This window comes from Aethalodelphis obliquidens, unplaced genomic scaffold (genome assembly GCF_003676395.1).
Source record: "Aethalodelphis obliquidens isolate GAN/ISIS:26980383/991018 unplaced genomic scaffold, ASM367639v1 scaffold23, whole genome shotgun sequence".
Lineage (NCBI taxonomy): Eukaryota > Metazoa > Chordata > Mammalia > Artiodactyla > Delphinidae > Aethalodelphis > Aethalodelphis obliquidens.
Window position 1 is genome coordinate 18,434,985 of NW_020837967.1, and position 25,048 is coordinate 18,460,032.

The 25,048-nt window shown below is 44.6% G+C and overlaps 1 protein-coding gene and 1 pseudogene across 8 annotated transcripts in view; one reads left to right on the top strand and one right to left on the bottom strand.

The window, feature by feature from the left end:
- Positions 1 to 7,840: 7,840 nt before the first annotated feature.
- Positions 7,841 to 9,231, bottom strand: LOC113628454 (ras GTPase-activating protein-binding protein 1 pseudogene; annotated as a pseudogene).
- Positions 9,232 to 15,800: 6,569 nt separating this feature from the next.
- The window catches only part of OPTN (optineurin), a 39,310-nt gene continuing 30,062 nt past the window's right edge, over positions 15,801 to 25,048 (top strand). Inside the window, exons 1-5 of one of the 8 annotated variants that reach the window (XM_027121882.1) lie at positions 15,803 to 15,967; positions 20,565 to 20,693; positions 21,547 to 21,590; positions 22,734 to 22,910; positions 23,518 to 23,720. In XM_027121882.1, coding sequence (XP_026977683.1) covers positions 22,745 to 22,910; positions 23,518 to 23,720 — 369 coding nt within the window. In that variant the 5' untranslated portion in view covers positions 15,803 to 15,967; positions 20,565 to 20,693; positions 21,547 to 21,590; positions 22,734 to 22,744. Of the gene's footprint in view, positions 15,968 to 16,206; positions 16,465 to 20,564; positions 20,694 to 21,546; positions 21,591 to 22,733; positions 22,911 to 23,517; positions 23,721 to 25,048 lie in introns of those variants that run through there. The other 7 variants (XM_027121883.1, XM_027121887.1, XM_027121886.1 and 4 more) reach the window with 7 other exon arrangements.

Sequence of the window (25,048 nt, forward strand, 5' to 3'; positions counted from 1 at the left end):
CGCACACACACAGACATGCACACACACACACACAGACACACACAGACATGCACACAGACACACACAGACGTGCACACAGGCACAGACACACAGAGACACACACAGACATGCACACACACAGACATGCACACACACACAGACAGGCACAGACACACACACAGAGACATGCACACACACAGACACACAGACATGCACAGACACAAACACACACAGACGTACACACAGGCACAGACAACACAGACACACACAGACATGCGCACAGACACACACAGACATGCGCACACACACAGACATGCACACAGGCACATACATACAGACAGACACACACACACATAGATATACACACAAACACACACAGGCACACACACAGATATGCATACACACAGACACACAGGCACTCACAAATATATACAGACATGCACACACATGCAGACACATACATACACACACAGACACATACAGACATATACATACAGATACACACAAACACACATACAGACACACAGACATGCACGTACGCAGACAGGCAGACACACACACAACACACACACACACACACACACACACACACACACACACACACAGCCAGTCCCTCAAGGACCCCCACAGTGCTGAGTCGTCTGGAACGAGAGCAGTCACAGCATCAGTTACCTGCTCTGCGTGGAAAGCTCTCCCGCCCGGGGATCCCCAGGATCCCCTCCCAGCAGCTGACCTTAGTCCAGGTCTACCTGCTTCATTAGTGGCGCTAATACATTGCAAGGGGACTCATCTTCCCCTTTACGGGTGTTTCCTCCAGGGAGGGGAGGCAGGGCTCACTGGGGCTACCCTCCTACCTCTCTCTGCCCCTTCACTTACATTTGGGGGGACGTATGTGACTGGTACATTTGGGAAGGATCAACTGGGCACATGTATTCCCCCCTCACTTTCCTATTGGGAATGACCTGTCCCAAAGAGCACGAGGTCCTCTTGGCCGGGGCCCTGCCTGGGTGGATAGTCGGTAAAATACTGGAGCTGGACTTTAGCTCCCCAGTGGGTAAGCCACACCCCTCCAGGCAAGCCTTCACCAATCTTAAAGGAAAATGGTCATCTTCCATCTGCCTTTCTCTTTTGTCTTTTTTCTCAATTTGTTCAGAAGCCATGCAGAAAAGGAAGAGGGCTATTTTCTGAGCCCCCTCTAAGACCCTGACAGAACGACAAAGAGAAAGTTTGAAGTGTCAGTTTCCTCCACCGCCACAGAGCTCTCTGACCGCCAGGCAAAGTGCCATGACCATGTCACAACCACAAGACATGGATCAAAGCAGAGGCCTGCCTCGAGCCAGCGTCCCAGCCCTCGCCAAGGAAAACTCCATGAAGGTGTGCTTGTGCACACCCACCCCAAAACACTACAGTGAGGGGCCCCGAAGTGGCTCTTCCCAGAACAGAGAAGGTCTGCTCCAAGATGACTTGGGGCCCCCATGCTACAAAGAGAAATGGCTAGCAACTTTGACTTGTCAGCATCTTGTGCTAAAAACAATTCTACACCACGTGACACATCCACTGAATTTAGCAACGGGAGGTCTTTAGTGATCTTGGACAGAGCAAAGCGTTCTCAGCCAAAAGCATTCAGGAAGCGCCGACCTCCGTGTGAATCACGCAGATTCTAAAGGCCTCGGAAAGCAGAGATTCTCCTAAATGTTGCTGCATGGAGACTTTTTGACCCACAACCCCCATTTTCAGTCTAAAAATCTATGGATAGTCCGTAAAATATTGGAAATTCAAGGAGTCAAATATCACCTAAGACATCTGGGGGCAAAGGAAATGAACTAGAACAGATGATTGTAAAGAGAAAAGAAGAACCAAGGAAAGGTTTATGTATCTAGTGATGGAGTTATTTTAGAATGGTAGGGACTTCCTTATGTTTCTAGGTCAAAGGAAGGTGGCCCAAGAACGGGAAAGTGACCAACAGGAGAAGTAGAGAGTAATGTTTGGAGCAAATCCCTCAAGGAGTTTATAATCAAGTAGCTTTTACTTGGTAAATACATCCTATATCAATGATAAATGAAAGAACGTGAAACCCAAAACTTGTAAGCTTTTTTTTTCTTTTTCTTTTTTGATTTGAAGTATAGTTGATGTACAACATTATATGTTCTAGGTATACAACAGCGATTCACAGCTTTTAAAGGTTACACTCCATTTATAGTTATTATAAATGTTGGCCATACTCCCCGTGTTGTACAATATATACTTGTAGTTTATTTATTTTATACATAGTAGTTTGTACGACTTAATCCCCACCCCTATCTTGCCCCTCCCCCATTTCCCTCTCCCACTAGTAACCACGAGTTCGTTCTCTACGTCTGTGGATCTGTTTCTTTTTTGTTATATTCACTAGTCTGTTGTATTTTTTAGATTCCACATATAAGTGATATCATACACTATCTATCTTTCTCTGTCTGACTTTAAGCAAAACTTGTAAGTTTTAAATACAGCATAGATGGGTAATCATGCTTTTAAGATATTTCCAAAGAAGTTGGCATAACAATTCCAAGTCACTCTTATTGTCAATATTAAAACTTACCCAAAAAAATGGGGTGGGGACTTCCCTGGCAGTCCAGTGGTTAGGACTCCATGCTTCCACAGCAGGGGACCTGTGTTCGATCCTTGGTTGGAGAACTAAGACTCTACAAGCCACACAGCACAGCCCAAAAAACAAAAGCAAACAAATAAAACTTACAGCATTTGTTCTTAATATTTGGGGAATTATGGATAAAACTCTGAATCTCTACAAAAGGCTCTACAACGAGCACATGGAGGTTCACCACTAGCTCTCAGGTTTCTCTCTAGAGCTGTGGTCCGAGATACCAGAAGCTGCAGCTTCCACCCAGAGGTCAGTAAAATGCAGAAAACCACTGCCGATGGTCACAGATGCCCACAGTCCTGGGCTGAGAATGGTCCAGGGAACGCGAGAGGGGCTGCAAATCCATCTGCTGAAGCCCTTGCTGCAGCCATGGCACAGATGCCCCTTCTCAGCCCTGTCCTGGAGCCTCAGAAATCTAGTCCCCAGGCTGCTTGCCTCTGTGACATCAGGGAGTAGGGGCTGTGCTGACAATCTCTGACACTGCCTCTTTGGTCCTCTGCCTTCTCCATGCCCACCCCTGCTCCTCTACCCATCAGGAATCAACAACAGGGCACCCAGTAACAGAAGACCAGATGGAAAGCCTGAGAACCAGCACAAGATGAGTCAAGACCCTGGAAGTGGGGTGGGTGAGAGAAAGGCACAGAAGGTTTATGTGCAGTGGGAGGGGAAAACAGGAGGTCCAAAGGGGAGAACCTTTCCTCCTTCTTATAAGATAGTGGCCATGTTGGAGACAGAAGTATGGTTTGGTGCCAGTGGAGAATCTGGAGCAGGGAACTAGTCCTGTAGAGCAGAGGATCTGTGGCTGCAAGTCCCTTATGAATGAACTCTGTGATGGGCTGGGATGTACAGCTGGGACCTGAAGATAAGACTTATATGTTTTCCAGACTTTCTAGGTGTGCTCCCATTAAGACCATCTGGGCAAGGTCTGTACTGCTCCCTCCCTTTCGTGATAGCATTGTAGGCTGAGGAGCTGTGTAAAATGATAAGATTCAGGACTCTGCTGTTTGATAAAGGGCCTTTGTGTGAACTAGAACAAGGAGTTGTGTCCCTGGAAAGATCCAGCCCCACACCAAAGCATGTGGCTTAATGAGTGTACTGCCAGCTGCACCTCAGCCTGTATTCATCCCCATTGTGCAGTGAGTAGCCTGCACAACCGTACAGCCTCAATCAAATCCTAGCAAGATGAAACCATAGTAAATTCATGTTAGCAAATATATATACAGGAAGTCTGGGCAGTCTTATTCACCATTTAGTCATCTTAATTGGCTTTTTTTATTGGTTCTTAGTTTCATAAAAAGACTCAACAGTTTAGAAATAGTGCTGCGGAGGATAGAAAGGATCTACATGCATCTCCAAAGACAGAAAGATTCCAATTCCATAGGAGAGAGACAAATCTTAGAATAAATGGAGGAGAGATATGAATTGACTAAACCAGTGTTTACAAACAAGAAAGAGACAACATGAGATGACATCCCCTAAAAGCCAGCAATGTCCGTATCAACTATAATTAGCACAAGCCTCCAGGTAGAATGAATAACATTGAGAAATAGATTGTTGATCTTGAAAGATCTCAGAAAGGAATCAGGGATGAAAACTAAGCTGCAGATCTCCCAGAGATGACATATTACCAATAATCGGGGACTTCTCTGGTGGTCCAGTGGGTAAGACTCTGCGCTCCCAATGCAGGGGTCCGGGTTCAATCCCTGGTCAGGGAACTAGATCCCACATGCATGCCACAACTAAGAGTCTGCATGCTGCAACTAAAGATCCCACATGCCGCAACAAAGATCCCGTGTGCTGCAACTAAGACCAGGCAAGGCACAGCCAAAATAAATAAATAAATAAATAAATATTTTTAAAAAATAATAATGATAATAATCGAAGCCACCGAGTGAATGATTCAGACAGGCTGCCTGTCACCCGCTTGCCCTCATCTCCAAAAAATTAGGCAAAAGAAGGAAATGATGCATTAAACAGCATCAGGGAGACAAGATGGGAAGGAGGGAAGAAATGTTTTAGCAACTGTAAAACTTGTAGAATTAGGTTTAGAACAAATTTGCCCCTCAAATTCTCCAGGGTCTGGTTCAGGTCCAAGAAATACATAGCTGACCATATAAAACTCTGTCTTGCAGCTTACATACAATGGCCAACTCTTTAGAAAGTCATTTTTCACATAATGAGTATATTATTTAACACTTGGTTATGGACATAGTTAGTTACATAAAGAACACAAGTAAACAACTTTGTGTTATTGTTTTGTTCTTTTGAAGTCGATGGGAACTGATTGCCTGAAGTCTTCAAATCTCAAATCTACTCTTCTGCTCCTGCCTTTATGATGGCTCTGTGGCCTTTGAAAATTTCAATGGTTCCTTCTTCTCTACACTTTTCCTCCCCCGATTTCTGGGACATGGCACAGTTTCCCTTTTTCCCCTCTGTCCGCTCTCTTTGCCTCCTCTTCAACTTTCTATTTCCTTGGAGCACCTCTTAAATGGAGAACTTTCTAGAATTCAACCTTTGCAGATGAGATCTCTGAGGATGACTCCTAAGGCCATATTTCCAAGCCTAATCTCTCTCCTGAGGTTCAGACCCATTTTCCCAAATGGTTGTGGACATCACACACCTGGCCCACATGTACTTCATTCAGCTCTCCAACAGGTACTTCAAATTCCTCAGACAGGACGAATGATCTTCCCACCAGCACTGCTGCCCATCCTGTGTCTCTCTTCTCAGCTAATGGTCCTACCATCTGTCCAGTCACCCAGGCAGAAATTCTTAATACTCTTCAATAACTTCTTTTTCTCACCTGTCATATCTAGTCATCCTGAAATTCTGTCCACTCCACCTGTATAAAACCTCCCAAATGTATCTCCTTTTTTTCTGACAGAGTCCAATATATGGCTTCTTTTGAAGCTGAGATGGAGGTTCCCTATATGTCTGATTTCAAGATTACTGGGAAGGGCCCAACCTCCAAAAAATTCCTCCCTGAAATGGTGGATCCCTGAAATTCCTCTAACAGACAAGGTTTTTATTACAGAATTAGAAATCATCTTAAATGCAAAAGGCTCTGGAAAGGTGACATCTTATATTGAAAACACACGAAAGTGTCACTGCTGTATCATACAGCCTTCCAGTGGGAAAGTTGATGCGACACACAGAGAGGGTAAGGGTGTAAATTGGAGGGTGAGGGATAAGAGCAGGGAAGAAAATGTGCAGGGGGCAGAGAGTAGTCACTGGGGTGACATTTCATGAACATACAGACAAAGAAACTATGCTTGAGCCAACCAAGCCAGAATCAACTAAAATATACTTTTGCACTGAAAGGTAAATTTAAAAACTCACAAGGATGGGAGCCAAGGTAGATAGGAAATTGTTTTATAAAAAGATTCACAGACACTCTTCTCCTGTTTCTACAATAAACAGAATGGAGCAGTTTCCCATTATTGGGTCTTGTTACAATAAGACCCAATGAATGTGAAAGTTCTAAATTTATGTGAGATCTCTGAAATTACTGCAGTGGGAAATACTGCCGAAGCACTTCTAAGTTCACAAATAGATCTTCCTCTTGGAGTTTTCACAGCCAGCTCTTCGAAACTTGGCCACCTTTGCCATAATATTCCATGAAAATCCAGTCGTCAAGAAATGTATTTTGGCTGGGACTTTTTCCAGCTCCCTGGGGTCGGATCAAATTAATTTCGGTGAGAATTTCTTTATGTGAATTCCACACTGGAATAACTACTATATATTCCATTCCTAACTCATTTTCCTTCCTTAGTTCCCAGTGGAACCAGAAAGAGAAATTAATGAGGTCAGGAATAACAATGGGGTAACAGGCTGTAAATTGTTTTTTCTAGGTTTCTTTTTTATTATTTTTCTTTAAACAATTGCCAAGACTGGAATCAAAGATAAAGAGAAGGCACAACAGTTTTGCTCTGGTTTTGTGTCATTCAGATTTTAAAATTTTTTTTGTTTTTTTTTCTTTTTTACAAATACAAATTAAACATGAAAAAACTCTACTTCAAAAAGAATCTAACAGGGCTTCCCTGGCGGCGCAGTGGTTGAAAGTCCGTCTGCTGATGCAGGGGACACGGGTTCGTGCCCCAGTCCAGGAGGATTCCACATGCCACGGAGTGGCTGGGCCCGTGAGCCATGGCCGCTGAGCCTGTGCGTCTGGAGCCTGTGCTCCGCAACGGGATAGGTCACAACAGTGAGAGGCCCGCGTACCGCAAAAAAAACAAAAAAAAAAAACAAAAAAAAGAATCTAACAGTTCAAGAAAAGCTTATCAGTTACATTCTAGACATTTAAAACCTATCTCACAATTTAAATTTCAGTGGTAAAAACAGTAGGTTTTGGAACTGTTTTGTGATCACGTATCCAAAGAAAAGCTCCACTAGCACTCCTTTTATTCAGTTTTTAAACATACCAGAGAGAATCTAAACTGTCAATTTTTCCAACAGCAAATTTTCCACACCAGAAGGTAGTCATGACTCTCAAAGAAGAGACAATTTGGGGTTTTCCTGCCTTCAAAATATTTATCAAATCCTGTTAATTCTCACAGGCTTTTGAAACATGTAGAAAAGGGTTCGAGACCTGGTCCGGGAAGATCCCACATGCTGCAGAGCAGCTAGGCCTGGGAGCTACAACTACTGAGCCTGTGCTCTAGGGCCCACAAGCCACAGCTACTGAGCCCATGCACCACAACTAGTGAAGCCTGCACGCCTACAGCCCATGCTCCACAACAAGAGAAGCCACCGCAATAAGAAGCCCGTCAACACAACTAGAGAAAGCCCACACGCAGCAACGAAGACCCAACACAGCCAAAAATAAATAAATAAAATTTAAAAAAAAAGAAATATTCCAATGAATGAAACATACCAAATGTCAGTAATAAGCAAGACACATTCCTTTGGGGAAACTGTTAAAAAAAAATCCAGTCTGTATATGCAAATAAAGCAAGGAAATGCAGTCTTTTTTTTTCCCTTCTTCTTTAAAAATCCATTTTTCCTAAAATATCATTCCACAAAATTGGAAGTGAAGGACTAAAATGGGGTGGGGGGGGGGGCTAGGAGCACACACCATTAACACAAAAAGTAAAGTTATACAAACTTAAGCAGTTTATGATAGACTAGGATCAGATTCCAAGATACCAAAAGTTGGCTGAAGAAATTCACCATTCTGTGGGAGCTAGGGTTTGTACTGCTGCCTGAAGATCGGTGAAGAGCAATTCACTGCCTCGGAGCACTGCCCCTTCCCACTCCAAATCCTGGGTTTTGCACCATGCCTCCGCGGGGGGGCGCCTCTCATCCCACCACCCAACCCGCCTTGAGGGCCTCCAGGTCCCTGCAGGCGGTTATCTCAGCGGTCCCCTTCCCGGGCGGCTCCAGTCTTCTTTTCTTCCACATTCAGGCAGACCTCACCTCTGAACATGATGGGCCTGTTGCAAAGCACCTTCTGAACAGGCTCAGAATCATCAAACAAAACGAACCCAAAATTGGGTAATTTCCCACCACTGTTAATATGCAGCTCCACCACATTCCCATAATTTTGAAAAAAATCTTTAAGTTCTACTCCACCTCATGAGGCAGGTTGCCAATAAAGAGCTGGTGGCCGTCAGGGTGTCTCACGATTCTTCGGGGTTCAGCATCACCTGCTCACCAGCCTCAAGGACTGCTCTAGGTTCCCTCTGGGGAGGAACATTCATTCGCTGTTCTCGCACCCTTTGATCCCTCTGAGGCCTCTGCAGTGGAATCTGAGATTCAGGCTTAGACTCTGGACGAGGCTGTGAAGCTGGTAGTTTAACAACATGAGGTGGTATCCCAGTAACTGGAACAGCTCCACTGGGTGGAAGGTTCTTGCTGGTCACAGATGCCCAAGAAAAGGCTCTCAAGTCCTCCTGCACTGTCTGGGCTATGTCTGCAGGCGCTGGAGAAGAGCTCTTCTGAGCAGCCTTAGGAGCAGTTTCTTCCAATACACTCAGACATTTCCTCTTGGACCACAGACGCAGGTTCTTGCTCTGGTTCTGGTTCAGGATCAGGCTCTGGTTCAGCAACAGGTTCTTCTAAATGTCCTTCTAAGTCATTGCTGACAGTTGGATCATAGAAAGTTCCAGAATCATCAGGTACCACCTCAGTGGTCTGCTGTCTTTCTTCAGGTTCCTCTGCTTCTTCTTCAGATCCTTCCTGAGGCTCAGTGACTAAGCCACCAAAGACCTCATCTTGGTATCTGAAGATATCATTGTGAGCATAAAAATTATTTGCAGCAGAGCCCTCAGGAGCAAGGACAAAGGTCTCATGAATGTCCTCAAAGGCTGGTTGTTATTAGAGAGCAAGCCCATCACCTGGACCACCACACCGTCATTCAGAGTGGCATGAGTGTCGACATGACGGATCTTAGTGCGGCAATTCGTGAAGTTTTGTGACATCACTTTCCTATGGATATTTTTCTGTCCATAGACCACATCTGCTGGCTTTCCATTTGAATCCAATCCCCCATGGACATAAGAAGAGTTCTTTCCATAAAATTTGTGTAGCATGTCTGCGGCCTGGTTCAGCAGTGTGTAATACTGTCTCACAAATTCTCACCTGACCAGCAGGGGACTAGGCTTCTCCATAACCATAGCTTTGGTCAATTCAACCTGCATGGCTGAGCGGGAGAGGAACGAGCTCTGCTCCACACACGGCAAAAAGCAAAAAACCCCTCACTCAACTGCATCAGCACCAGTTGCAAAACTTAAAGCTATATCAGCTGGAGAATTGAACCATGGACCTTAGAAAAGAAAGAGGTATGCTCCTGGTATCCAGTTGTGAAGAGCGGAGGGGACCAGCCCCAGAGAAACCTGTATTACTGCTCATCAGGGCATTATGTCTATAAATCTAATAACTGTCTATTGGTCTGTGACAAGAGAAATGGGAACTCTGTCCACAAAATCAGAAAAGGGGTAACGTAGTCTGGTGAGGGGAACACTGAGGTTTTGTGGGACAAAAGATCATGGGCAATCCAGCTAAGGTTTTGTATCCAGTTTTATAATAGTCTATTTGAAAGCCATATATGAATACATTTTCTCATGAAAACAGGGGACTTGTAACTTTTCAAATTGCAAAATCACTTCTGATAATTTAACTAGCCATGCCTTAAGTCAGGGTCTATAGAAGTACAATGGTTAATTTTATGTGTCAACTTGAATGGGCCATGGGGGACCCAGACATTCGGAAAAACATTATTCTGGGTATTTCCATAAAGGAGTTTTTGGATCAGTTTAAAATTTAATTTGATAAGGCTGAATAAAGCAGATTGTTCTCCCTAATGTGGGTGGGCCTCATCCAATCAGTTGAAGGCCTGAATAAAACTGGAGGCTGACTCTCCCCCAAATAAGAGGAAATTCTTCCTGTTTGGCTGCCTTGAGCTGGGACATCAGATTTTTCCTGCCTTCAGGTTCAAACTGAAACATTGACTTCATGGGTCTCAAGCCTGCCAGCTTTTGGCCTGGGACCACAGCTTCAGCTCTCCATCACACCCAATCCTGTCTCTCAAGCTGGCCAGTGGCAGCCTCCATGATCATATGAGCCAATTTTTCATAATAATTCAATCATTCTCTCTCTTCCTCTCTCTCTCTCTCGATATATATATATGTATTTCAAACTGTAAAATCAAAATAAAATTATATATAATACATAATAATATATAAATATAATCTATAATATAAATATATTATATAATATAATTATATATTAATATAGCATAATATATAATATCGATATATAAAGCATATAAAGTATAATATAATTATATAGTATAAATATAATATGATATATAACATATATAATAATATACAAAAATATATAAGATATATAAAATATATAGTCTGACACCCAGGCCTGTGCCCCCCCATTCCCCCATGCACTTCTGAGAAGTGAGATATCTCATTTTGGAAGAATAAGGGAGATGAGAAAAGAAGAAATCATGTCCTTCAACACTGACAGATGAATTATTTAATCAGAAGCAAGAAACTGTGTAGAAAGTGAGACACCGAGGCAATTTCTCACTCCTCAGGCACACAAAGAAGAGGATGGCAATGCTTTTCAGACCATGACGAAGAATTGTGGTGTCTCATTGTGATTATTTTCCCAAATCAATGGGCGCTGGCTAATTAATACTTCAACAGAAAATTTTGCTCCAGGAACTGTTAACACTTTTAAAGTAAAACAAAGAAACAAGAATTTTTTTAAACATCTTTATTGGAGTATAATTGCTTTACAATGGTGTGTTAGTTTTTGCTGTATAACAAAGTGAGTCAGCTATACATATACATATATCCCCATATCTCCTCCCTCTTGCATCTCCCTCCCACCCTCCCTATCCCACCCCTCTAGGTGATCACAAAGCACCGAGCTGATCTCCCTATGCTATGCGGCTGCTTCCCACTAGCTATCTATTTTACATTTGCTAGTATATATAAGTCCATGCCACTCTCTCACTTTGTCCCAGCTCACCTTTCCCCATCCCCGTGTCCTCAAGTCCATTCTCTATGTCTGTGTCTTTATTCCTGTCCTGCCCCTACATTCTTCAAAAGCATTTTTTTTTTAGATTCCATATATATGTGTTAGCATATAGTATTTGTTTTTCTCTTTCTGACTTACTTCACTCTGTATGACAGAGTCTAGGTCCATCCACCTCACTACAAATAACTCAATTTCGTTTCTTTTTATGGCTGAGTGATAGTCCATTGTATATACGTGCCACATCAAGAAACAAGAATTCAGTGTTCCTCCATGCTCTACTTTGACTTGATGGAAAAGGTGGCAGGGAGTATGACAGCGTCTGTGTTTACACAATGGGAAGAAGCAGGAAGTAGCAGTATTATTGTGGTCTTCTTATTCAATGTTCACAGAGGACTGAAGATCACCTAAAAGATAAACACCCAGCTTCTCCCCAATGAGTTTACTGTTTCAAGGTCTAGAGCTGGGGGGCAAAGGAGAGGAAGGAAGTAGAGACCACATACACACGCACACACAAACACACACACACTGCTCCGGCTTTTCTCAAAGCGGAGGCATTGTTCCTGGGACTCCAGATACTTGTCTGAGGCTGCTGCTAAATGGGCGACAGAGTAGCCCCTAATCCCAGAGCCTGGCTCTGACGGAAGCCTCACTCCTCATCCAGGGAGTTGCTGAAACACCAGGTATCAGTAAGAGGGAAGCGACCTATGAGAGGCATTTACACGCACTCGCCTGAGTCCCTGTTTCCAGTTCTTCGGGGTGTATACCTAGGAGTAGAATTGCTGGGTAATATGGTAATTCTGTTGAACTTTTTTTGAGGAAGCCATCCTCAGAATATTTGGAGCCAATCGTGAACTGAATCCAACTAAAGCTCAAACGAAGCCCAGACCCAGCTCAGCTACAGAGTAGGTGACTGACACAGCCACTTCACCGCTGGCCCAACAGAAGAAGGGGCGTACGCTTTACTGGATAGCATGGTGATTTACTTCTGGTATTATTTTTGGTGGTTTTTTGTGTTGTTGTTGTTGTTATTTTGGTTTTTTTTGGGGGGGGGCGGGCTGCACCACGCAGCCTGTGGGATCTTAGTTCCCTGACCAGGGATCGAACCCATGCCCTCAGCAGTGAAAGCGTGGAGTCCTAACCACTGGACCGCCAAGGAATTCCCTCGGTGTTGTTTTTGCAGCTGTACTGAGATACGATTTACATACCTTAAAATTCACCCATTGTAAGTGTACAATTCAATAATCTTTATGCTGAGAGAGTTGTGCAGTCCTCATTACAAACCAGTTTTAGAATATTTTCCTCAATCCCCCAAAATTCCCGCAAGCTTGTTTGCAGTCCAAGCCACTCCCAGCCCCAGGCAACCACAGGCGTGCTTTCCGTCTGTGCTTTCCTTTTCTAGGTATTTCATATATATGGAGTCATAGTATAGGTAGATCATAGTTTAGGTAGTCTTTGGATCTGGTATCCCGAGTGTGTATATTTTTCTACCAGTAGCTCAAATATGCATAAATATGTTACATATCTTTACTTTCTGTGCACGCAGCCCTTGCCCTGTAGGAGTGTAGGGAAATCCACTCTTGAGCATCACTGAGGCCTTGAGTGGAGGCTCTCCTTCCCTGGGGTCATGGAAAAATCCAGGAGGGCTTTTGGCATCCACTGGAGTTAGGGCCATTTATTCCTCAGCCCGTTAAGTTGATCAGTCCATTGATGCTGGTATCCTCACCATCTACCGTAAAGCTTCTTCTAAGGAGAGGGCAGGTTGCTCTGTTATTTCCAGGGACAAGCCAGCATTCCAGAATCTGCAGAAGCTGTGAGAACAAGTCCCCAAGGTCCAATAGATGTCTCATATAGCTGTGTCACTCCAAGAGCTGGCCATGTGTCCTGCTGCTGCAGGGGCTGAGGCTTGAGTCCTTGATGCTCAGGAGACCGCCAACCTCCACCCCCTTCCCATTCGCCCAAATGCTGTGAAAGACCCCCACCCCACCTGGGTTCTCAGCTCTCTCCCTCCAGGTCACCTGGGGTAGATGACGATTGGGCTTTCTCAAGAGACAAGAAGGAAGGTTGGTCCTCCAAGAATCTTGCAAATACCCTTGTGATAGGAAACACAAAGGGATTAGCTGTATTCTCCAAACAAAGCGGGTGGGTAGGGAGGGGCACAGAAAGCATGACACAAATGAGTATCTCACTAAATAGCCTACCACGCTGCTTTGCATTAACCTACCGCAAAACCACATCAGTGAACAGCAGAGAGCATGTCATAATTTCAGTTTCCTTAGCTGCACTTAGATTCTGTCTACTCATGGAAGTGTGAGAGAGGAAGGAGGCACCCCGCTGGACTATTCAGGCTAAGAAACAGAGTTGGTTCTTTTTATTATTTTTTTTTATTTTTTTATTTATTTTGGGCTGCGTTGGGTCTTCGTTGCGGTGCGCAGGCTTCTCCCCGTGGTGGCTTCTCTTGTTGCGGAGCACAGGCTGGCCTGTGGGCTTCAGTAGTTGTGGCTCGCGGGCTCTAGAGCACGGGCTCAGTAGTCGTGGTGCACTGGCTTATGGGATCTTCCTGGACCAGGGCTTGAACCTGTGTCCCCTGCGTTGGCAGGAGGACTCTTAACCACTGTGCCACCAGGGAAGTCCCCAGAGTTGGTTCTAACACTAGCAGTAAGAAGAGCAACTAACATTGTGCATCAGGCATTGTTCTGAGTGTTTTACATGTATTATGCCTTAATCATCACAGTGACCTTAGGCAGTAAGCTCTGTATTTCCAAATCCTTTATTTAAAGCCTTTGGCGTGAACTCTATTTCAGAACTCAGAATTTTTTGGATTTCAGGAAGGTAATAAGGTGCATGTAATTTACATAATATAACTCTCCAAGAGAGTCTGAAACAGATCTCATACAATCTAATTAAGGTGGCTTCAGTGAAACAAATAATCATATTAAGTGATGTAAATAAAGAATGTAAATAACTTTGCATCGGTTTGGGTCTGGTTCTGCCACCAAATGAACTGAGAAAGGCTTTGGATTCTCAGACCTTTGGAATTTTGGGCCTGTATTAGAGGCCCCATTTTACAGATAAAGAGAATGGGGCTCATCAAGATTAGGTAACTCGTCCAAGGTCACACAGCTAAGAAGTGGTGGGAGTGCTCAACGTTTCAGGAGCAAGTGGGTCTGGAGAAAACGACCCTGACCACTTTCTCTACCAGAAGCTCACCCACCCTCAACCTCCTCACTCTACAGCTGGTGGCAGCCTTGTGTATGATGCCTCCCCCCACCCCTAACTATCCCACCCCATCCCATCCCATCCCTGCTCCGAGCTTCTCTAATACTCATTTAAGCTCTCCTTTAACATGGTTTAAAATACCGGAAGTGAGCCCGTAGAGTTGACTCGCCCCAGGCACCCCTAACAAGCCCAGGAGGGGCACTCCAGAATTGGGTCTGGGGCAGGTACTGACTTGCTAGCCCTCTTTGCCTTGAGCAGGGGGTTGGTCTCTGGGCGGTGTTAAGAGTCGGGCAGGAAGAGCTGGCCTGGAGCAGGCGGTCTAAATAGAGGAGTTGAATCCTTCAGGATACCAGGAGAGGGCGCGTCCCCCCTTTCCTATTTCGATTCGGGTTTTTTTTTCGTTTCCGTCTAACCAGCAAGCAGTTTGGGTGAGCTGCAACGTGCTTGGTATCCCGCTGATTTGAGCAGCGTCAGCCTCTTCATTCGTAAATCAAGTTTCTTCCCACGTGCGACGCGTCCTTCTTACTCTTCAGCACAAACCTGCTCCCAGACTCTCTCTGCCTCACCTCCTGGGACGCCGCCCAAATTTGTTTTATCTTACACGAGTGGCCTGTTACCCGGAGAACCGGCCGCACCGGCTTCGCCGAGACCTGGACCTCGCGATCAGACGCCTTGTGTGTCCTGTGTCTGCGTCCTTGCTTATCCCTCTTCGCGGTGCTTAGGATGCAAACTAGGGCGGCTCTCCCTCCTTCCTCGTCTTGTTTCCTCACTTTTCACGCTGTCTAGTCTGGAGGCAACCACCCTCCTCCGGTCCAGTAGATCAATACTTCTGCCTTCCAGGTACAGTCCAGGTCGATCTAGTAATCCCACCTGCCTGGAGCACCTGAAACCTCCGAGTGTCAACGGCTGGCCTGTTCCCCGGGAACAAGAGCCCCAGAAGCATCCGGCAGGCTTTGTGTTTTTAATTAAAGGTCTATTTCAAGGGCAAAACCGGGTGGAAAGCCGTGAGTGCTCAATTAACTCTATCTAAATGTAAGGCCTTTAACAGAGGTTGAGGTCTCGTCCCAAGGATGCCTGGGACCGTCGCCCTCTTTCGGTGGGGCGCAGCGGCCCCCGTGGCTCTGGACTTCTACAGGCACCCCCTGCGGCGAAGACCGACACCTCACACTCCATTTAATTAACAGTGTTTTAATTAACGCCGTCCGTCAGGGCAGTCGCACTGGCTTAACGCGCAACCCGCATTAACCCGCGTCCGGGTCTGCACTCTGGGAGAACTGCGTGGCTAGCAGGGAGGCTGTGGGCCGGCCCACGAGACAGGCAGGGAAGAGAGTTGAGGCGGGGCCTGCGGGGGGAGCGGCCTGCCGAGGGGCGGGCGTTGGGGTGGGGCCTGCGGCGGGCGGGGCCCGGGAAATTCCCGGGCGGAGGTGAGGAGGCTGGCGCGACTGTCAGCTGAGCAGCGCTGGGTGGGGTCGCGAGGCCGCGCGTCCGCTAGAGGCTCCCCAGTCCCCGCCGCCGCCGCCGCCGCCGCCCCCGGCCGGTCCCCTGGTCGGCGTCTGCATCCGGGTCCAGAGCCCTCTCCCAGCGGTAACGATGCCGAGGAGGCAGTGACCCCGAGGGAGGCCAGAACCCGGGCGGCGGGTGAGCCGGGGCAGGGGGCGGGTAGGGGCTCCCTCTCCGCCCTGGAAGCGGTTCCCGTAGCCGCCTTCCCTGCGACCCGGAGCCAGTAGGGACGTGGGTGGAGAGGGTGGGGCGTCCCCTCGGGTGGGTCGGCTGAGCTCGCTGGGAGGGTTTCCGGGCCCTGGCGATCCTGACCTGGTGCGGAAGGGCAGCGGGGGCGTCCAGCCCAAAACGCCCCTTCCCCCTTTTTTACCCTCCAGGCTGGCCGCAGGTGCCTTCCCCTGTAGGTCATGAAGGTGGTCTGAGGCTGACATCCTTCCGCAGGTTGGGAATGATTGTACAGCCAGTTCCTCATTATAAGGGAAGGGGTTAAGGACACACCTTTGGAAGACGTGCAAACTACTCTAGCTTTACGAGATGGCCCAGGACACTGAAGAACCGGTGACCGCTCTCTAAGGTGGCGGTATTACTGAACAGCTGAAAAGAATCTTCATAAACCGTTGTGTCTAGGAGGGCATGTATGTATGTATGTGTTTGTGTGTGTTTATAGATACATAGAGAATATGAATATGTGATGAGGCCGAGAACCCCAAAGGGATTGTTTCTATCGTGTAAGCTGCAAGCAATGAGCATCGCTAAGAGAAAATGTAACCCAGGTTCCGTCTAGCCTCCTTCCTCCACCAGGAAGACTGCTGTATGGAAATTATATGCCACAGCACTGCTTAAGGATGAAACGGAAAACCAAAACTTAAAACATCAAAAGCCTGGGATCTGGTTAAGCAAACGCACTGTTAACAGAAGAACCCCTCACCCTTGCTCTTTGCCGGAAGGAGAGAAGAGCTAGGGGGCCCTGGCCACCCCGCCCAGGATATGCCCAGTTTGGAGTGGGCTGGGGAGGTCCAGTAGCAGAGGCCAGTCCAGGGACTGCCCCGTAATGCCCTGGGCAAGACAAGTCGAAATGTAGCCTGTAGAGAGGACAGTAATTAGAGTCTTCCAGGTGATTGGCCAGTTCTTCTACTGGGCCAATTTTAGTTTTTCATTATAAAAGTAGTATTTTTTTTTTTTTTTTTGGTAACTGACCTCAAGTTGCATATTAATGTTATGGGTTCCAACTAAACTCTCCGAAAAAACAAAAACAAACATTCTTGAAAGGAATTGGTCACTGTTTTACCCTCCCATGGAATCCCCACCCTTAGGTAGGGGCACATGGGTATTCTCTTCTCCAAGCCTCACGTTTTCTGAATTTTATAGAGACTTGGACTGTGTGATATGTTCTTTGGAATCTATGGAATAGTAAATCCAAAGGAAAAGGAAGAAATTAAACTGTGTTTTGAAAATAAAATCTGTTTCACTGAGAAAGAAAAAAATTATATTGAAAGTTCTTGTTTTCACTTTGACCTATTATGTGGGTTGAGTAATAGAATATGTGTTATGAAATGACATCCAGATACCTTTGTAGTAGTGATATTTTAAAAGTGGTACTAATTTTCAAAATAAATTGAGTTCAAGAATCCGGAAATGAGTGCCACTGAACTGTAGAAAAACTCATAATACTAGTATGTCGGGTTTGTGTTTTACAAGTGTATGACTTTACCTCTTACACTATAGCTTCATTTCATTTCAGCAGACATTTCCTGAGAGCCTGCTCTCAGTGTGCCAGTCTGCAGGAAGGATAAAATAGAGACCTTGACTTAGGTTTGATGGGAACATAGACTGGCATGGTGTGATCACAGTACTTTACATAAAAGGACCAAGGGGGTGGAACACACAAAGCGCTGTTGGGTGCTCAGAGGAAAGAACAGGTCATTTTACACAGGACATCTGTTTGAGCTGGCATTGAACTGTCCAGTGGGAGTTTGCCAGGGTAAAAGCAGATCCAGGCATCTCGGAGAAGGGTAGAAGAGCAAAAGAAGGCCAAGAACTGTGAGCTCTTTAATGTGCCTCCGGCATGAGTGGCATTGGTGACAGGAGATGATACTGCTGGGTAAGTGGGGGCCAGTCTCTGCAAGGCCATGTTTGTCTTGCTCGGGAGCTGGAACTCTGTCTGTGTGGGAGGGGTTTAAGCAGGGGGATGCCCTGGTATTAGGAAAGAAACCATGGAGGTAGTGGGGCTGCAATGGAAGGAGATGAGTCCAGCCATGGAGGAAGCTATGCAAATTCATTCAGCAAGTATTTGTTGAACCCCCATATATGTCGCGTAATGTTCTAGGTGCTAGGGACACGGCAGTGGACAAAACAGACGAAAGTCCCGTACTCTGTGGGCCAGACAAGACAAGAAGGGCCTGACCTAAGCTGGTGGGGATTGAGAGGAGGTGGGAGTGACAGGACTCGGTGACCCATTAGACTTGGGGGAAGAGCAAATAGGAAGAATCAAGCATAACTCTCAGGTTCCTGCCTTGGGTGATGAGGCTGTCTATTTCCATTTTCTGTATGTTTGCACTTACGAAAGTCAGAGTACCATTTCTGGCATAAAAGCTAAGTCTTCTTTTACCCCCTTAATAGGATATGTACTTTGAGTTCTTTTTCCGGGATGGTGATGAGTTTAGTTGATGCAATCTTGGAATGTTACTCAATCCCCTTGAAAACCCAAACCAGGATTTGCCAATAGCCAGCAATTGTCTCTGATCAGGAAATAGGTTTTCACTGTTTAAAACTAATGTATCCATGTGGGGATTGAACCTGTGAATACTTAATCAGCAGGTTCGGAGAATCAGCCACACCAGGGTAAGGACCTGGGTTTATTCTGTATTATTCTTGATGGTCCAACGACCAATGGAGAGAAGTCAGTGTAAGGCAGATTTCTGTTGGATACAAAACAGCTTTCTGGCAGTCAGAGCCATCCTGGAATAGAATGGGCAGTTGCCTGCTAAGGTCATGTGCTCATTTTTTCTGTCATTGAAGTCATTCGAGCCTGGTCTATATGACCATCTGCCATGGAAACCGGACAGGACATTCCTGCATTGAATAAGTTTGGCTGGGTCATTTTTAAGGCCAACTCAGAAACAAGATTTAAGCTCCTGCCTACGAAGTCAAGTCACTGCTGTAATTACTTGACCTCTGGAATTAAGAACAATAATTATAATCAGGAATTTGAATAGCAGATCCAGGAATAAAATCTAGGAGATCTTGCTTTTGATCTTCCACCTTCCAGGTGGTTCCTATTTTTCCTCATTGGTGAAACGTTGACAAATCCTGTGCTAAATTAATTCACCCTTCTGTAGTTAAAAATAAAACACCTTTGTTTAGAAATGATGCATTTCTGATCATTGGTTGGATTTTTATGAGAAATTCTGTTATTAGACAGAATCTTGGAGTAAATGGCTTAGTTCCTTAGTTCATAACCTTTGAGGATGTGTGCAAGGATTTATAATACATCCCTGCATTTTCTCAATTGAAAATATTTCAAGGTGATGCTAAACATTTAGAGAATTCAGCTTTCTCTAACTGGCATTCTACCAGTAGACATCTCATATACGCACTGTACTGTGATAGGTTGTAATGACGCCCCCCAAATATTCTAAAATCATAAAATGCACTTTGAGTCACCAAAAATCAATTAAATTGCTTTTGGTAAAATTTTGTTTATAAGTATTTATGTGCTTATGTTTGGCATTTATGTTAACTTCTTATATACTATGACATTTGAATTACCAAATAGTTTTCCTAACAATGCTGCGTAGTAAAGAGCTCACTATAATCGGGACGGGCGTATGTATTAGTGAGAGAGGGCAGCATGGCTATGAGGGTGCTGGGATGTACGTGCTGGACAGTGCGGGTTGGACTGTGATCTTGCTAGAAGCTTAATACTTTTCATAGGGCTTTTGAGCTGAAAGCAGCTATAGTGATCATCATTTGCTAGGCAAGTCAGTAAATCATCACAGAGGTCAGATGAGTTCTCAAGGTCACGTGTCTGGTTAGTGGCACCCGGTTTATTTTTCTACTGTCTCCCTCAGCATAACCCTGTTTTGTTTTTTTTTTTCTCTCATGTCCTTATAAAATCTGGGCAACCAGAAAAAGTTGATAAGTAGAATCGGTTTTAACTGTTACAGTTGTGCCTCAAGTCTTGGTGGAGATATAACGGAAAGTCAAGGAGGAAAAATATCGGAAGGAACAGTCTCTCTTTTCTCCCCTCCCCCTTCCCTTCTCTCCCCTCCCCCTTCCCCTACTCTTCCCTCCCTCTGCTTTAGATACTTTAAAAACAAATCTGTTAAATGTCTCCAAAGTATAGTCTAATCCTTGAATACCTGAGGAAATTTAATATTGACAAGTGAATGACACACGTTACAAGGATTTTATCTTTGTCAATTACTTAGAATTTTAGTATTCTTTGCAAAATAGATAGGAGCACTGTTATTTAGTAAAAACCCATTTCTATGAAATTTTAGCGCCAACATAGTACTATGCAAAAATGAGTTTTATGGAAAGTCAGAAACTGGCTTTATCCAAATTATTTTATGCAAAATAATCCAAATTATTTTATTGGGGAAAACAAGAGCAGTCTATTCTGGTCACCTAATGCTAAGAAATACCACACTTTAGCAGTGTACCTCTTTCTAAATGAATCAGGATATGCTTTCAAAAGGCTCAAAATGCTTTATCCGTGTTTTTCACTTTATAGAATTGCCATCCTCATTAAAGAATTCCATGAGGATGCCTTTCCTGTGCCAGCTGCTCTAGAGGAATCACACAGGCCACAGTGCTGGGGGCCGGCTGTCCCCTCAGCAGCACTGTCTCTGATTTCCTACAGGTCCTTTATTTTATTTACTTTTTAAACATCTTTATTGGAGTATAATTGCTTTACAGTGGTGTGTTAGTTTCTGCTGTATAACAAAGTGAATCAGCTACACATATACATATATCCCCATATCTCCTCCCTCTTGCATCTCCCACCCTCCCAATCCCACCCCTCTAGGTGGTCACAAAGCACTGAGCTGATCTCCCTGTGCTATGCGGCTGCTTCCCACTAGCTATTTTACATTTGCTAGTATTTGTAAGTCCATGCCGCTCTCTCACTTCGTCCCAGCTCACCTTACAGGTCCTTTAGACCAAAAGCAGGTCACCAGGCTCTCAGTTCCAGGAGACCTCCAGAGAGCCTAGGGATTGCCTCCTGCCAGTGGGAAAGAAGCACCGCTCTGCATCCCAAGGGTTTGGTGCATTAATATACGGGCATTAATACATGGTGGTTTCCCCAGCTTCTGCCCTAACATGCGCAGGGACTTAACAACAAAAACCATAACTGAAGCTTCCCTTGCAGCCTCTTAGAGAGAGAGTCATTTGTACTCTGCCTTCCTGTCGGCAGTGGCAGGTTCTATCGGCACACGTGGGAACTTCTCACAGGGACGAGGTTCTTTGGACGCAGTGAAAATTTGTTAGTAACTTGTTTGTAAGCAGTTCATTGACTGTTATCGCTAAGAAGTAAGAAGAAAAAATCCTTCCGGCAGCCTTGGTTATTTCTTTAAGATTTCTGGCAGTGTGCGATGGATGGGTGAAGTGGAATCTGAACTCTGGGTGAGGTGAATGGGCCCGCCTTCCATGTTTATCTATAGAGCACACCCAGAGGTTATACAGCAATAGATCAGAGAGCACTTCTCTCTCCTCAGCTTCCAGTGACTGATGCCGTAACTCTGCAATTCCTCATGAAAAGGTATATCATCATCTTTGTGAAATGTGTAAAGGAAAATGTTTGCCCACAGCATTTGATTTCTGTGTTTGCCCAGGTGGTAGGCCATACAGAAGTACAGTTGGGATACGCCCATCTATCTTATTTATGGTCACACTGACCCCTCGACAAATAAAGTGGTATGCTTAAAGTATTCTCAGAATATGCAACAACTAAGCAAGACTTTCTTAGTCTTTAGAACGCTTTGCAAAAGTATCGACTATGGAAGCCTAAGTATTCAGTGCTGCCTTCACTGTATGACAGGGCTGGGTTTTGGAATCATCCTTAATGCTCGGTTGTGCCCTTCATTGAGTGACCTTGGATGAGCTATAAAACCTCTGTGAACTCAGCTCTGTCACCAGGAAAATGGCTGTCTAGTTGAGTTTTAGTGAGGATTAGAAACTGACAGTCTGGTGCAGTGATCAAGAGCATAGTAAGCATTCGAAATATGTTAGTTCTCCCTTTCCTCTCAGCCAAATATACGAGAAATAAAGAGATTTTGTAACAATTAATTATTGAGATATAATTCACATACCATACAATTGCACCCAAAATAGGAAGATTTGAGCTTAAAGATTTTTCTGGGGAAAAATCCATTTAATAATACTTTGCCAACATCTACAAATGTATACATGGAAAGCCTCTTGAACTCCCCACGTTAGGATTCCTGATCATCATGGTATCATGTCCGTCTCTCCCTCCTCTGTCCCCCATCTCCTCACTGTACCCCTTTATACACACTTATACACAGACATACACATACAAACCACTGGTGGCGCAGTGGTTGAGAGTCCGCCTGCCGATGCAGGGGACGTGGGTTCGTGCCCCGGTCCGGGAGAATCCCACATGCCGTGGAGCGGCTGGGCCCGTGAGCCATGGCCACTGAGCCTGCACATCCGGAGCCTGTGCTCTGCAACGGGAGAGGCCACAACAGTGAGAGGCCTGCGTACCGCAAAAAAAAAAAAATATATATATATATATATATATATATATATATATATATATATGTAATGGGAGAGAAAGCACCTTGTAGAATACTTATTAGCACTTGCACATGGGCTTGTGGGACTCGTGAGGACGCCATGCAGAGGGGAACAGTTATATTTTTGGTTTGTGACTTTTCCATAGGAACTGCTGCCATGTCCCACCAACCAGTTAACTGCCTGACTGAAAAGGGGGACAGCCCCAACGAAACCACAGGAAATGGACCCCCCAGTCTGGCTCACCCGAACCTGGACACGTTCACCCCGCATGAGCTGCTGCAGCAGATGAGAGAGCTTCTAATTGAGAACCATCAGCTGAAAGGTGAGCAGCACCGGCCCCATGTTTCTTCGTTCACGCTGGGCCTTCGGGAATGCCATCCTTTGGTAATAGCTTATAGGTGAATCCCTTTCTCTGCGCCTGGTTCCTTGGGGGAAGAAAGAGCACAGAATTAGCTTTGAGTAAGGCTAAAGCTGTTTCCATTGTTTACTTTTGGATACAGGTAAAAATAAAGAGTATGCATTTCTGGGAAATGGTATAATGACATTTAGCCCATTTAAAAGGAAAAAGAAAACAAGGCTGCTATTATTACAGAGTTAGTCCTAAATATTACCTTAAAAGAAAGCATTCTAATATCTCCAGCCATGGTTTTTGGGAGAACCAGTGTTCGAATCCAGGAGTGATGGACCTCAGTCTATGTAGTTATTAATAGACATTTTGTTATAATAAGTCAATAAAATCAATTTTATTTTCTTGAGACTCTTCAGGACTAGAGAGGACATTAGACTCTGCTAGTCCTGTCTGGAAGCGGAAACCACTCCCTCATCTTGCTTCGCAGTCTTTCCGGCTGACGCTGGGGCCCAGGCGGGTTCCATTCATGTCCCCAAGTCCAGTCCCCTGGTGTGACACTCTCCTTCTGCACCCCATGCAGAAGCCATGAAGCTGAACAATCAAGCTATGAAAGGGCGATTTGAGGAGCTTTCAGCCTGGACAGAAAAGCAGAAGGAAGAACGCCTTTTTTTTGAGACCCAGAGCAAAGAAGCCAAAGAGCGCCTAACGGCACTGAGTCTTGAAAATGAAAAACTGAAGCAGGACCTCGGAAAACTAAAAGGGAAAACTGAAAGGTCATTCGAGGTGAGCAGACTGACCACTTGTGATTTTATTCTGTTCATATCTGTAGTGCAGTCTTACTTGACCAGACTTCTAGATCAAAACCTTTCACGGTGCAGGCTAGATGGGTGCTTTGCATTATCTTGAAAGAAGTGTGCTTGATGAGAACATTGGTTACAATTTTAAGGGTCATGGATAATCTCTGGTGAAGGAAAGAAATGGGTGAAGCTTTGACCATATTGATTATAGCCAAAAGAGTGTTACGGTTATCAGTCAGTATTCTGTATTCATTATAGATGGTACGGAAGGACCTCTGCCTAGAACTATCCAAGTGTTAGTCGTTAGTTTATGTCTTTGATGTAGAATTACACTTTAGAAATCTGTCACTCAGAATTTTCGCTCATTGACCTTGTCCTTTCTCTCCGTCTAAAATAGATTCCTGCTTTATGTTTTACATTTACTTCTGAAAACTGGTTTGACAAATGTCATGTGATATGAGGCTGTAGGGTTGCCACATTTCCACTGACCCAAAGAACCCAAGAAGTGTGCTCACACCTGAGAACGAGTATCAAAGATGTGAGTGAAAAAGAAAATCAGAGCACATTTGAAGCCTCTGCCCATATTCTAAGGCTCATGGGTATTATTTGTTTAGATGGACATCTGCAGTTCATTTTCTTCCAAACCTAGAACTTAACAGCTTTAGGGAGGATGGAACACTGGGTTAATTCTTGGATATCAGTGATTTTCTTTCCTTTTTTTATTTTCAGTTCATTTACAATATTGTGTTAGTTCAGGTATGCAGCAAAGTGATTCAGTTATATAAATTTTTTTCAGTTTATTTTCCATTATAGGTTATTACAAGATACATAGTATAGTTCCATGTGCTAAACAGTAAATCCTTGTTGCTTATCTATTTTATGTACAGTAGTTTGTATCTGTTCCCTTATTTTTTTTCTTTTCCATCATGGTTTATTACAGGAAGTAGTTTGCATCTGTCAATTCCATACTCCTCATTTATCCCTCCCCTCATCAGTGATTTTTCTTGAGACTTTACCTTGAACTTTGTTGATGTCTAATTTCTTAAATAGGTAAAGAATACAAACAAAGAAATAAAATAAGGAAAAGAGAAATATGGAATAATCTAAAGAATGAAAAGTTGTGTAGAAAAATATCATAGTTTATATCTATGATCTTACTCATCGACTCCTGCTCATGGGACAATGAAAACATTCAGCTTTAATAAATTTGTATTTGCATTGCAAATGTTTCATTGTTGATAAGAGTTATCATGTCTGATGCTTCAGTTTGTCTTACAGTTCAAAGGGCATTAAGTCACTTCTTTGGGCGAAACC